At 36.2% G+C, this 15,498-nt stretch overlaps 2 protein-coding genes across 2 annotated transcripts; both read left to right on the forward strand.

Moving 5' to 3' along the window:
- Positions 1-347: 347 nt before the first annotated feature.
- LOC113274723 (ascorbate transporter, chloroplastic-like) lies at positions 348-7,146 on the forward strand. The gene is made up of 11 exons (XM_026524116.1): positions 348-658; positions 1,371-1,969; positions 2,116-2,223; positions 2,451-2,606; positions 3,269-3,484; positions 4,087-4,296; positions 4,462-4,599; positions 4,955-5,056; positions 5,911-5,976; positions 6,489-6,573; positions 6,674-7,146. The coding sequence occupies exons 1-11, from the start codon at positions 592-594 to the stop codon at positions 6,769-6,771; spliced, it is 1,845 nt and encodes a 614-aa protein (XP_026379901.1). The 5' UTR covers positions 348-591; the 3' UTR covers positions 6,772-7,146.
- A 3,035-nt stretch (positions 7,147-10,181) lies between these two features.
- On the forward strand, positions 10,182-14,644 carry LOC113273520. Its single transcript, XM_026523215.1, has 2 exons — positions 10,182-10,598; positions 14,480-14,644. Exons 1-2 carry the CDS (start codon positions 10,236-10,238, stop codon positions 14,519-14,521), a joined length of 405 nt encoding a protein of 134 aa, XP_026379000.1. The 5' UTR covers positions 10,182-10,235; the 3' UTR covers positions 14,522-14,644.
- The last annotated feature ends 854 nt before the right edge of the window (positions 14,645-15,498 follow it).

The raw sequence follows: 15,498 nt of genomic DNA on the forward strand, positions 1-15,498 counted from the left end.
GACAGACGGTTGTGATTAGTTAGAAAACAACGAATAGTATATGCCCACGTAACACCATTTTTATACGGTAGGAATCGGCCCAGGAATCTTTTCACTACTCTTTTACTGACGTGTAATAAAAACTTTGTTCTCATCAAACTGAAATAAACTATAATAAAAAATATCTGAATTTTATTACCTTCAATTCCATAAAAACCATACAATTTTCAATCAATTACAAAATAAGCAGAGATTTTTAAGAAGCAACATCCATTTTATCCTCAAACTTCAGGGGCATTAACGTAAGAATACGAACAGAAAAACCGAATAAAAGAAGAAATTTTTTAAGGAATTTCCTTCAACGAGGATGAAGCGCGACGTGTCAAAAGCTCAACCCACCTAAAAAACAGAAAGCAGAAAGCTTTCCCGCTTCAGCGATACACTCTGTGTAATCCTCTCAAAGTGAGTGACTCTCAGAGAGTGATAGATATTTCATATTTGAGCCAACTGAAGAAGAAGAAGAGATTTGGAGGAAACCCAATTATCTTTTACTGTTTGAATCAGAAATGATTGAGTAAATAATTTGTGTAAAATTGTTAGGTTGGAAGAGCAATGGCTGCTACTACTACTTCTAGTGGAATGATTTCGAATAGACATTTTGGTTCTTTCCTTGGTTCAGGTATGATTCTTTTTCTTTACAGATTTATTTGTTTTTTAGCCATAGTAGCTGTTTAACGAAATGGGTGAATGAAAAATTGTTTTTAGTTGCATTTTGTGTTTTCTCGTTTCATTGTAATGATTTTCAATTACTTTTTGTTGGTTTGATTTTTTTTTAACATTTTGATTAATTTTAGTATTTGTGTTTGATTTTCAGCTGAATCTGAAATTGAATTTAGTTTGTTTGCTGATTTATTAGCAGTGAACAGGTTCAGTATTTGGTACATTTTTCATGAATTTGAGGTTAATGAATGTACTTAAGTTGTTGTTTTTATGTGGTTATTATGAATCCAACTCGACTTCTTTTAATGGGAGATAAGGGTTTTGCATGTACTTCCTTTTATAGGTTCTTAAGTTAAATGCAGCTAACTACGGATTAGCCACAAGTTGGAGTCCGATTGTTGCTTATTCCGATGCTGCTTTCAGGTTTTTTAGTCATACATTGGAAAGTCATGTATTTTTTTTTTCTATTTTTGATGCGGGATTCATCTTCATATAGAGACACATATTTTAGTCATACGTTAGTGTGATATAACGGGGGTACTACTATCTCAATTGCGTATTTGTATGTGTCTTGCAAACTGCTAGTGTTCTTCTTCTGATGGCTATGGAGATGAATCTGATTGTTTGCTTATGAAATGGATCACTAATGGATAATCTTGTGTTTGATGCAGGAAAATCCTTCCAAAAAGAGCAGGCGGCTATGACACATATAGGAGATAATTTGGCCGTTTCGGGTTCAAGTTCTCCATGGGGAAACATTGTTCACAAAAAGATACATGTTACCAGTCGATACTACTCAAATATGTCTAGACACTCGTATAGTTCAGCTGCTCATCTTGTTTGTTCCTCAGATAAGAGCAGCTCATTCCTTGGTGAAAAGGAGAAGCCTCTCTCAAACTCTCTACGAATTACTGAAAAGTCTCAAATGGTTAATCTGAAAAGAAGAACTCAGGGAAGATATGGATGCTTTCTTTCATTTAATTCTTTCAATAATAGTTGGGGCCAGCAAACAAATCTAGATAAGCATCGCTTGTCAAATGCGGGAAGTCAGCAGTCTGAGTATAGGAAGGGAACTAGGACCCGTGCTAGCTATCCAAATGACATAAAGGGACCAAACTTTGATCCACTGAGTACTTCAGAAGCTTCAAATGAAATAGCTATCGTAGGAGAGAGTACCCAGGTTTCATCATCTCCTTGGTGGCAGTTGCCAAAGCGCTGGGTGATTGTACTGCTTTGTTTTACAGCGTTTCTTCTCTGCAATATGGACAGGGTAATAATTGTTGATTTTCTCTCTTGTCTGTGGTCTAACTTACAAACAGTCTTTGAACCTCTATAAAACATATGTTCCAAAAGAGAGGTGCTTATCTCCACTAGAAGCTCTTCTTATCTCTTTTGTAACTCCAATGACTGTGGCAGGTGAACATGAGCATTGCCATACTACCAATGGCAGCAGAGTTCAACTGGAATCCTGCTACTGTTGGTCTCATCCAGTCATCTTTTTTCTGGGGATATTTACTCACTCAGGTATGGCTTGGATATTCAAAATTGATTCTTGAACTGCAGTATGAAAAATGTTTAGTCTGAAGTGCTTAGCTTGTCTGTCTTGATGCGGCTAATAAGTTCAAATTCATTTATTTGAGTTTTGTAGCCGAGGTAATTCAAATTGTCAGCTCAGTCTTTCAAATTATGCTTATTTGTATTCTCTTTTCTTATTTTGATGTTTTCTTCTTATATTTCATTTCCGGGAACAGATTATTGGAGGCATATGGGCGGATAAAATTGGTGGCAAACGTGTTCTTGGTTTTGGGGTGGTTTGGTGGTCTCTTGCAACAGTTCTAACACCTATAGCTGCAAGGCTTGGATTGCCTTTCTTACTTATGATGCGTGCTTTTATGGGGATTGGTGAGGTTGGTATAACCCATATTTTTTCGTTATCTACTTATTTTGGATAATATTCAAAATATCTGACGATGCTCTGCAAGGACCCCCCTTGATAAGTTCGTCAACTGTACTTGTTTGAGGTGTTGCGTCACAGCCATGCAGTTTGAAAGTTACTGTTGTATTTATCATACTCCATGTCTATCACAAAATTTTGCTTCTAACATCGTTAGCCACATATTTTAAGTCCTCCAGGCATTGGAAAAGCAGTTATCTTAAAACTTTACATGGTTATGGGTGATGGAAAACATATTTAACCAAGTATGAGTTTTGAGCAAACAATCTATCACATCAAATCCTCCCTTAGGTAATCATGTTGATGCAATATGTCATGCTGGGGAATTCTCTGGCATTGTTAACACAGTCAACCTGGATACTACACTATTTAAATTCATATTAATACCTTAGTAACATGAAGACAATCTTCCCAGGTCAACCGTATTTCTCTTTGATGTGTATGGCTATTTGAATAATGATTTGCCTATCGGTGTGGCTAAATGAGTGACCACTGTATATTTCATTCAATTGCTAGTGAAATTTTGCCTGAATTTAGTGTTCAGTGTATTGCATTTAGATTTTGTCCCTTGGAAACAGGAGTTTTATCTAATAAATGATTATTTTGTCCATTCAGGGTGTTGCTATGCCCGCTATGAATAATATTCTTTCGAAGTGGATTCCAGTAAATGAGAGAAGCAGATCTCTTGCACTGGTATACAGTGGCATGTACCTTGGATCAGTGACTGGCTTGGGCTTTTCCCCGATGTTGATCCAGAAATTTGGATGGCCTTCTGTGTTTTACACTTTTGGTTCACTTGGAAGTATCTGGTTCGTGTTGTGGCTGAAAAAAGTAAGCAGTTACTCCTTACCTTTATTAATGAACAGGACGTAGTATAGGCTGCTACCCAGCCCACATCCTCCTATTCTCTCTTCTCCCTTCCTAAGTATGATAGAGAGACAGAGAATTGATTTACCAAGTTTGTGTGGTCTCTTCCAATAGCTAAGCATCAATGCTACACTAGTTGCAATGTTGCATTTTAACGATATGAAATCACTTAAACTCATACTTTCTGAAAGAATTGAGTCTCGGTGGTTTTAAAACTTGGTGCTGCTCCTTTGGCTGCCTGAAGAACTGCTTCTAGCAGTTTCTGTTTCTGTCTTTTTAAGATTTGCCAAATGCTCTTTTTTCTTAACATTCTATAGGTAAGCGGGATTTTGGTTTTACATCTGATGTAGTAGGTTTAGTGAATGCAAGATTGATAATAGATACGTTTGAGCAAAGATTACTACCTTGTTTATCCATTTCTGTCAAAGCTAAACAACGATTCTGTAGCATCTTCTGTCCTACATTTGCTTTAGTCTATAATGATGCTAGTAAATATCTAATTAATAAAATGCATTAGTAACAATCTAGCAACAACTGAATATTTCTCTATATAAATTGGTTTCTAGGCATACAGCACACCGAAAGAAGATCCAGACCTTTCAGCAGAAGAAATGAAGCTTATCATGGGAGGAAGTGTATCAAAGGAACCTGTCAAAGAGATTCCCTGGAAATTGATTTTATCCAAGGGACCTGTTTGGGCTTTAGTTGTCTCCCACTTCTGCCATAATTGGGGAACTTTTATACTTCTCACATGGATGCCTACGTACTACAATCAGGTACTTTTAGTCCTCAATGAATCTGAGATATTTATAATCTAGTGTTTATGCTATATTGTTTAGTTTTTAATTAGCATAAGTTGCTTAAAATCCAAAAATATAATAGATATACACACATATGTCAATTTCCATAACCATGTCTTATATTGAATCCACTTTCCTCAGGTGTTGAAGTTCAATCTTGCTGAATCTGGACTATTCTGTGTTTTACCATGGCTAACCATGGCGGTCTTTGCAAATATAGGAGGGTGGATTGCAGATACACTTGTGAGCAGAGGTGTTTCCATAACTAATGTCCGTAAGGTAAGAATCACTGATGTTCCAGCTACTAACACAGAAACTCCAGTTAGCCTATAGGGTAAGAACCACTGATGTTCGTTAGAGAAAGTGTTAAGAAATTAATTCATCAATTGCTAACACTTTCCTAGAGATTTGTACTCATTGCTTTCGCTGTATTTAAATACATTTTTACTTCATTTCTATTGCTTAAAATATTAATGTGCGAGGGAAGCTAGTAGCCGAACTTAGGGAAAGACAGTGTTCGAGTAGATACAAGTTAGAATTTCCTTTAAATTACGGGAACATAAAAAAATCTGGAAAGGATTATCAATTTTCCTTGAGCATAACTCTTCTCTCTCTAAAACCTTTCATGCTGCAGATCATGCAATCCATTGGGTTTCTAGGCCCAGCCTTCTTTCTCTCACAGCTGAGCAAAGTCCGAACTCCAGCCATGGCAGTTTTATGCATGGCGTGCAGTCAGGTTAGAGCCTTAAAGTTCTCCATTTGACATTGTTTAATAGTTTAGTAGATATTTAGATGTGATTCTTAATTGTTTTTGATGCGGGTCTTGAATATTCAACTGTCTGAAGAAGAAAACCTGTCCAAGTTTTTGCATAAGATTGCGTATATCGTATTTTGGTTATTAATCGTGAATACTTGACAATATCAAATCCTAAATATACACTCAGTGACCCAGATACAGAGAGCTAGTTGTGATAAGAGAAGAAAAATTCAGAAAGAGTAGCATTATGCATATGAACTAGCATCATTTTGCTGACTATATTCTTTTCGAAGTTTAGGAAGAAACATATGCATCTCTGATTTGTCTAAGAATAAAAACAAGAGGCATTGGACTGTTTTATATTTGCGATGAACCTTTTATAAACATTCAGAAACTTCCCTGTATCAAGTCTTGAACATGTAGTACCGAACACGTGTAGATAGGAGGATTTTTTTCTTGAAGATCTTTTGTGGAAAACCTATTGTTATGATTAACTAGTGCTATACCAATGGATTAAGAAAGGAAACTTCGAGTGACTTTAAGAAAACTTTAGGAAACTTAAGATGTACATTTTTGAAGTTTGACGAATCAAACTACCTGTGGTTGGAATTCCAAGAAACTTTATATGATGTCAAACAAATAAATATGGATAAATTTTGTGGTGAGAGTGAAGCGATTTGCATGCATTTGGACACCAACGAAGAGGCAGCTGGTTGTATATGGTTACAGTTCCTTTTATCCTATTCTGACAATACTTCCTGGGTCTTATTACAGCTGAATATTTGTAATAAATTTGTCTTCACGAGTTCTTAAGTTTTATTTGTTTGTCACAGGGGGCAGATGCCTTCTCACAGTCTGGCCTTTATTCAAATCACCAAGATATCGGGCCACGTTACTCTGTAAGTTGCTTCAAATCCCATGTTTACATAATATACTATTACATTATTAGATGCTCAGTTTTCAGAAAATAGTGCTAAGCATCAAGACAGCCGTTGCTGCTCTGCTTAATCAAAATGAATATTCACACAAAACACTTTCATAATCTATGTTGCAAATATGCACTTTTGGGCTATTACAAAACATTTGTGTGATAAGTCGTTATTTCGGTGAAGATTCGGCTGCTTTGTCTAGAATGACCTAGGTGGTATGAACATGGCAGATTATAGAAATCCTGTAAGTATTGGCATTGAGATAATGAAGAAACTGAATAGGAGCATGTACTAGGAAATATGGAGTGGTCATTGAGAACCAGAATATTTCAGTCAGTGAAGCAGCTTAAGTTAGAAAAACAAAACAATATACACATCATTTTATTGCTTCTAGTGTTTCTCTTTCACTCAAGTCTTCTATTCAAACTGAAAGTGATCTCTAACTGCAAGTGTGAATATATATGCATGTTGGTGAAAAACAGGGAGTACTGTTAGGGTTATCAAATACCGCTGGAGTCCTTGCCGGAGTCTTTGGTACTGCTGCCACAGGATACATTCTCCAAAAAGGTGAAATCCGTCGACCCAACTCCAAATCTTTGTCCCCCTCTAACTTTTCCTGTCATGATGAGTTAATTAACCGAAAATTCTCTATTTCAAAATTATCTAGGTTCATGGGATGATGTCTTTAAGGTGGCCGTCGTATTGTACCTCGTGGGCACACTAGTATGGAACTTGTTTGCTACTGGTGAAAAGATTCTTGACTAGAAGATAAAGTAAAAGCTGGTGAAGCTAAGATGCAAACTTATAGAAAATGAGAAAGAAAAAAATGACCGAGTAAACCGCAGTAGAATCTAAAAGCTCATGGAAGGGAAATCTTGGTCAGATCAAAAGAGAATCAAAGTTACATAGCTTATGGTAAAAATGAAAAAAAAAGTCTCTTTTGTTGATATGCATGAAGCCCAAAGGTTTCAGCTTCTGGGTGGGGTGCAAACCTTGTTTAGAGGTTACAATTTAATTTTGATTATCATGCATTTCTAGTTTTTAGCGACTGTTTTGTTGATTGTACCCCATGAAACCTATTTACTGTGGAAATGCTTTAGGAATCTTTCCATATTATAGTTTTCTTGTCACCTTTGCTTATTTGCCTCTAAAAGATAAATCTCTGTACAGCCCTGGTAGGCTCCTGAGAGAAAGCGATGTCAATGCATTTCCCAAATGCTGTGGCAGCCAAAGTGCCATGAATGTAGTTTCCGCAATTTCATTTATGACGAAATGTTATCTTTTGAGTTATGTTGGAGGCCCCAATAATGCGATGCCAATTAATCGTACCAACTGGAAATGTACCAACTAGAAATGACTCGTAGCTTTCAAAATCAAGGCTGTTCTTTTGAATGCAGCATGAAAAATTAGGTCTTAAAGTTTACGCTTTTAATGTCTTCTTGAACAAACCAATCTCTCAAGACTCATTTACACTCTACAAGTGTGTGTACATCATCTTGTTAAATAAAACATTATACAAATCACAAGGCATTGTTAAAAGTTTTGGAATCCTTTTTTCATGTGAAGAGATAATGTGATTTTCAAGCTTGCAATGGAATTTTGGATGGACTATCTTTTTTACAGACTTGAAAAGTAGCTTTTTCCAACTTGTGATCTACATGAACGATGGCATTGTGATCAGAAGATCAAGATTTGGGATGACTGGAATTGAATTCTATGTGTCGAGTTAAATGTTTTATCCATCTATGAGAGGCGAGCATGTCCTTACATATTTGTGTTTTCACGTTGACAACTAATGTGATATCTCTCACTTAACTTCATGTACTGATAAAATATTCCCCCACTTGGAGTTTTGCCCACACCTAATAAATCGGCTATAGACCAGTACTTTTGAGTTGGGACCAAAATTTTGATTGTGGAAATAAAATCCTTTGTCCGTATGTCCTTCACCCGATCAATTTCAATTTACACCATTTTTGTTTGTATCTGCAAGCTATCTGAGTCGGTCTAATCAGATGTCAGATTGTCTAATTTTATAATTTTTTATATGTCTGACTCGAGGTCTAACACGACTCATACATTTGTCTCGGAGCTATTTTAGTCAAATATTATCTTGTACCTTACTCGCCATGAACGTGTGTGACAGAAATCCATATCATTTTACAATTTTCGGTTCACATGTATAGAGTGAGAATCAGATGTTATAAGTTAGATGAATCAAATCTAGATGGGTCAGCTGAGTCAGGAAAAGAAAAACAACAAGTTGCACAGGTTGTTCAGTTTTTTCATGACTCAACTGACTAGTCTGCATCTGACGGATCTTACTCATAAAATTTGGCAAAGAAAACTATTGACTAGTGGAATTTTTTTTTTCTTTTAGTCCAATTAAATTTGTTCACAACAAGTCGGGCACAAATGGTACCAGACTCAAATAGTTTCGGGTTAGATATCATGAAAAATAAACTAAAATAACAATAATCAGAACGACTCAGATACAAAGTCAGATCCAAACAAACAAGGTGTCAGTTTAATTAGTTGGCCTGAATTACTAGCAGAAGTAATTACTAGTTGATTTATACTGAATCACCACTTCACTAGGCTAGAACTTTCCGGGGAGGTTAAATGCCCAACATTGCCGATAGGAATGCCAATCTTCTTGGGTACCAAATCCATGTTAGAGACGTTTGTCTTACGTGGATTTTGCCAAAATGTAATCTGAATCAAAATAGGCATTGCAGCACAAAATTTACCTTGAAGAAAAATCTACAACAAAAGCCGACATGCTATATGCAATCTGCTTAGCGGCCGCTTGAGCTGCCGGATAAGGCCTATGGTCTATCAATGTGACAAATTCTTACTAAGTGAACCCAAATCAACCACTGTGATAGTGCAATCTCATATGATACGAGTACGCGTACTCCCACGGCAAAAGAGTGTTTAGTGTGGCAGCTCGGAGCTGTATAGAAAGCGAGTCTTCATGTAACACAGCCAGTCACCACTTATGGTCCCGATCTAACATGGGTACTTAAAAGTAGTAGTAGTACCACATTGTGCAAGCATGTCCTTTTCTTTTCATCAAAATAAGTAATACCAGGCAGCTGGGTTCCAAACAGTACACTGATATCGGACGACTAGTGTTATTCGACAAGTCAAGTTCTTGAGTTACAAAAGTCGCTGCTTTGAATTTATGATGAGTAGTACCAACTACTAATACATTTATAGCGCTTTCGATGCTAGAAGAAAAGATAGTTTGCTTCATAAAAAGTCAGATTTTTTTTTTTTTTGCTTTTAGAAGTCTTTCTGGATGTGTATCCAAATGCGCCATTAGGTTTTTCAAATTTATCTATATTAACATTAATTAATACTCAACAAATCCATAGTTTAATTACAGACACTACCACCTTCACGTATAAGTCATGTATGCTATTTGCAGTATGATAAGGAGATGTAACCTAATTTTATCAGACATTACATAATTCACTTAATAGTCACTTTTAGGGCATATGAATGGTATGCTGATAATGATATGTTGATAACTTGATATTAATTCTCACGCAACAACATAGTACACCTACTTGACAGGATGATTCCATTAATAAATACGTACCATAATGTTGCTTAACAATCTTCAACTATTTCGTATCTTCTTCTTTGACTTGTAAATCAGATATATTAAAACGTCTCGATTAAACTTGTCATTAATTAGATTCATCTAACCTACCTAGCTAGTGCACTTATTTTTTTCCGAATCAACATCTAAACCTACGTTTACAGCTGTTTGTTTGTCCCTCGACGTGTTGATCTCAGTCGACGTCTGACTCAACACGGTTCTACTGTCAGACCATTTGTTTTTTTATATATTGTGAATTGGATTACTCGCCACTTGATTCAGATCTAAATTGTGACTAATACCCGCTTGGGTCGGGTAATAAAATGCCCTTGACTGGTCAAGCCACTAGGTCACATTTTTGAGTCAGATTTAACTCAAAAAATATACATATTAAGTTAGACTCAGATGAGTTAGATGATTTCAGTGATACCTAAGTGAATCAGATCCAGACAAATCAGATCTAAAATAAAATAAAATGGTTTTAGTATATAATAGTTTATGGTATGAACCTGCAAGACAACCATAATCACAACCCCATAGCTTATGTGAAAAATGCTATGTTATAGACCATAATGAAGAAACTTGTTTGGAAGTTGCTGAGTTCTTGCGAGAAAGAGCCATGACAGAAGAAGAGTATGAAGCTCATTGCATTGCTAAAAATGAAGTTGTTAATGGCATTCTTGAAGAAAAAGAAAAGAATGATGATGACTACGTCCATGTTGAGAAGGACATAGAACTTTTGGAAGATACCGATGAGAATAGAACAACTAAGAGAGTTAGGAACCAAGTGATCCAAACTAATGGGTCCAATCCTTACATTCAGGGACCTATTTTAGCTGCTAATGGAGGGGGTGTAAATGTTGTTGAGGCTAATAATACTCGAGATGAACTCATGGATGTTGCTGAATCTGTTGCAAATGATCCAAATGATAAAAACACAAAGGTGGATACCATGCAGAATCAAGGGGAGCATGTTGTTGTGGTAATTATCTATTTTCATCATTTCCTTTTAAATCTTTCTACATCTCTACATTTCGATTGTTGTGCTTATTATAATTTAGCCCTGTACTGCATAGCCTGTCGTGTTCAACCATTCAGAATTATAAAAATGAGAGTTATTGCATGGAACTGTCAGGGTTTCACCAGCAAAACCACTAGAGATCATTTAAAAGACTTAGTGTATAGGTATGATCCCGATATAATATTCATCTCAGAAACTAAGATAGGAATTGATAAGATGAAAAAACTTGTTAAACCCTTTAAATATCCAAATAGTAAACTCATCTCATCTATAGGGTTAGCAGGAGGACTAGTTCTTCTTTGGAAAGATGGCTTCCATTGTAATGTAGTACATGCAGAGTCGTGGATTTTTAATGTTTTGGTGCAAGATGATCCATCAAAACCAGCATTTCTTCTAACGTGCATGTATGGCTCTTCGTATCAACATAAAAAAGAGATCCAGTGGAACTATATCAAGGATTTGAGCAATACTGTTCAGCAACCGTGCGCAATTATTGGTGATCTGAATATGATATTCAAGGATGAAGACAGAGTTAGAGTTTCTCCAAACCTTTCTGGTGCAAATAATGCTTCAAACTCAGTTGCTTCTACCTCAAGAGATGATCCGTATGTCAACTTAATTTATGAAGCTGGTTTAGAAGATCTTGGATATACGGGGAGATCGTTCACATGGTCTAGAAATGTTCATGGAACGGGAATTAGGCGATCAAGAATAGATAAAGGTCTAATAAATGGAGAATGGTTTCTACATTTTCAAGATGCAAAACTTCTTCATCTTCCTCAGCTGGGATTGGATCATTGCCCTATCACGTTGGACACATCATCTTCAAATGGAGACACTAGGAGAAATTGGAAGTATTTCCAATGCTATGAGAAAGATGATTCTCTCAAAGCTGAAGTTGCAGCTGCCTGGAGTCAAAGTGTAGATGGTTCACAAGCTTTTAAATTCTCTAACAAGTTGATTACTACAAGAAAATTTGTTTCAAGATGGAATAAAGAAAAATTTGGAAATATCCAAAGTAACATATTCTTGCTTCACTAAAATTTAAGTGCAGTTCAGCAAGCAGTTCCAAGCAGCGATACAAACTCTCAAATACAGCAGGTGGAAAACCAGTTAGAGTATTGGCATCAAGTTTAGAATGACTTCTGGGGACAAAAAGCAAGGGATGAATTTTATCTTGAGATGGATAGAAATACAAGATATCACCATGCAAATGCAAATAGAAGACGCTCTGGGAACAACATAGCTACCTTGAAAGATGAACATGGAAACTGGTGTACAACAAGAAATTAACTAGAAAAATTACTTGTGGATCACTACAACACACTCCATACCACTACTTCTCCAAGGAGGAGAGAAGACATACTTCAATGTATCCCCACAAATATTAATGACACAAACAATGTGGAATTAACTCGCATACCAGACGACGCAGAAATTTACAAAGCTCTAAAGGATATGAAGTCTTGGAAAACACCGGGTCCAGATGGGTTCTTATCTGGATTTTTCAAAACCCATTGGGAGATTGTAGGCAATGATGTGGTTGAAACAGTAAAGCAGTTCTTTCGTGATGGCTACATTCTTAAAAGTTTGAAAAACACAAATGTCACACTTATCCCAAAAACGAAGAATAAACAATTTACTTCTGATCTGCGTCCAATTGCTCTTTGCAACACATCGTATAAGATTATTTCGAAGATTCTATCCACCAGAATGAAGAAGGTGTTGAGGAAAATCATCTCCCCACTACAAGAAGCATACATACCGGGGAGACAAATATCGGATAATATACATTTCTCTCCAGAGATTGTTCATACAATGAACAAAAATAAAAAGGAAATTCCAAATATCTGGATTTGAACCTTGATATGGAAAAGGCCTTTGATAGGCTCGAGTGGTCCTTCCTTATGGATGTTAGGTTGCAGATCGGATTTAGCCAAATATGGTGCCAGTTGATAATGCAATGCATTAGCACAATGCAGATATATATTTTACTTAATGGTTCTCCATGTCAATCTTACAAGCCAACACGAGGGGTTAGGTAGGGTGACCCCTTGTCACCGTATTTATTCATCATAGTTATGAAAGAATTCTCTCGCCAGCTCCTTCATGCAGAAAATAACAACAAAATTCAAGGAATCAGAATTGCTGAAGGTGCCCCTTCCATATCCCATTTATTTTTCGCGGATGATTGTCTCTTGTTCATTAATGCTGATATGCATAACATCAATAATCTAGTCGATATCGTCAAAGAATTTGGTCTTGCGTCAGGGCAGCTGGTTAATTTCAACAAATCCAGTGTTTACTATAATGTACATGTTCCACAACGATTCTACAGAATGCTAACTAAGAGACTGAAAGTTCCAAGAATGGCACCAAATGAGAGGTACTTGGGACTTCCCCTCTTAATTGGTAAGAAAAAAGTCGATTGTTTTACATGCTTGGTGGACAGAGTGAAAGGCATATTGTCGAAATGGAATGGTGACTCCATGTCACAAAGCTGCAAGTCTTTGATGATAAGGAATGTTACCAAAACTATACCATCTTACTCCATGAACTGCCTCCAAATTCCAACTGAGATCATTAAACAAATCGATAGTCTGCAAAGAGACTTCTGGTGGGGTTTCACAGAGAAAAGAGGTACGTACATCACCTCATGGAAAAAACTCTGGCTTCATAAAGATCTTGGTGGTCGGGGTTTTCGAGACCTAAAGATTTTAAATCAAGCACTTCTTGTTAGAGCAACTTGGAGAATCTATATAAATCCAGATAAGTCGTGGGTAAAAGCAATGCAAGCTAAGTACTTCCCATATACTTCTATTCTTCATGAAAACTTCAAAACAAATTGTTTGTGGGCTTGGAAGGGATTACAGAAGCAAATTCCTTTTGTCAAAGCCAATAGCCGATGGAGGGTAGGTACATGCACCAAAATTAAAATTTGGTTAGATTTATGGATCACAGGAATGAATGAGCCACCGGTTCCAAGGCAAGGTGTTGAGAATAGTGAAGAGTATATATGGGTTCAAGAACTGATAACTCAAGAAGACAAATAATGGAATTCTGTGTTAGTAGAATACATTTTTGAGCCAGAAACTGCTAGTTTAATTTTACAGATGAGAATACCAGCATTCACTGAAGACAAACTGATCTGGAATCTCACAAGAAATGAAATTTTCAGCCTAAAATCATCTTATAATAAACTTCATGAAGCCAGTTTGGGAGATAATGAAGTTTCTGTAATGATTCCAAATACAGATATCAAATGGAAGGAGATGTGGTCCATTTAAATCTGGCCTAGAGTCAAGCATTTCTGGCAGAAATGTCTCTCTGACATCTTACCTACAAATGCTCGACTCTCTCGGTCTTGCAGATACATAAACAGTCTTTGTCCACTATGTAATCAGCATGATGAAGAAACTATGCACATCCTGTTTAACTGCCCTTTCTCAAGAGCAGTTTGGATGCTCATACCAGGAGGTTCAACTATATTTACAGGAGTTCATACTGACATTGCTTCTGTTTTTGAAGATTGGATGAAAGCTGCACAACATACCAACTCAAATCACAGTTGGTTAAACTTAGCAATGATAGTTTCTTGGTCAATATGGAATGAACGTTGTGAAGTTCATTTTCTAGAAAAAGAAAGAAAACCCTGAAGCTGTTGCAAGGAAGGCTATAAACTTTTCTAACTACTTAGAAAGCTTATATACAAGGAATCAAATCAGAATAGACACTGCATTGGAAACCCCCTGCATATCCATATTTGAAAATAAACTATGATGCATCCTTTGTTAAGAATACAAGCCTAACAGGTATTTCTCTTGTGTTGCATGATTTTGCAGGAACATGGCAGGGATGCTCTACTAAATGCTATGCAGGAGTGAAGGATCCTGAACATGCAGAATGTCTGGTGTTTTTGGAAGCTGTCACATGGAGCATTGATCTGCAGCATACACATGTAGTTCTGGAAACAGATTTACAAGGAATTAAGAGCTACATTATGAAGCAAGCACCAGTGATAGCTTGGAGAAATGAAAATATTCTGCTTGATGCCATGGACTATCTGAAAAAAATCCCTCATTGGGACTGTCATTTTGTTCCTAGATCATGTAATAAACCTGCTGATACATTAGCAAAGTTTAGCAGGAAGTATAGAGTCAGTAGAATTTGGTTGGATAATCCACCAAATATCATTGAGAGTCTTTTGATTGCAGACAATGTTAATCTTTTCAGTCTATAAATTTCACATCTTTGGCATTAAAAAAAAAAGTTTATTACTCAATAAGGTAGTTCCATTGACGATTGATACTATTTATACTTTTCGAACTGAGTTTTTTATGAAACTCAAATGAAAGCTAGTTACAAACTAATGATTCTGCATAACAGTTTTTTCACCAGTCGTTGCATTCTCACAAGAAGATAGTGAATTTTATGGTATGATCCAACGGAAATTCTCACAAAATGAAATCTAGTTATAAAAAAAAATAGCCGCAAATTCTAATATATATGGAGATAAAAATTTAATAGTGCCAACGGAACACCTCTGGCTCTCAGCACTGTACATCAGTATCTTTCGTTTCTGCACTCTCACTACTCCAATAATGGCTCTCTGGTGGATGATAAAGTTATCAGTGTACATCACAATGCGTGCACGCCTGCTTAAGCCCTAAGTCGCACTTATTGGTAAAATTTTAATCCAAATCAGTTATTTATTTATTTTTTTCTTTTCTAAACACTCTTAAATTTGAAATCACTTAAAATATGCACAATCAACATCACATAATCAAGTAAGATCATAATAACAATGATATCCAAGAGTTGTTCAATAAGTGAGAATGTTATATCTGTAAATTTTAAAATA

Source organism: Papaver somniferum, chromosome 4, assembly GCF_003573695.1.
Source record: "Papaver somniferum cultivar HN1 chromosome 4, ASM357369v1, whole genome shotgun sequence".
Lineage (NCBI taxonomy): Eukaryota > Viridiplantae > Streptophyta > Magnoliopsida > Ranunculales > Papaveraceae > Papaver > Papaver somniferum.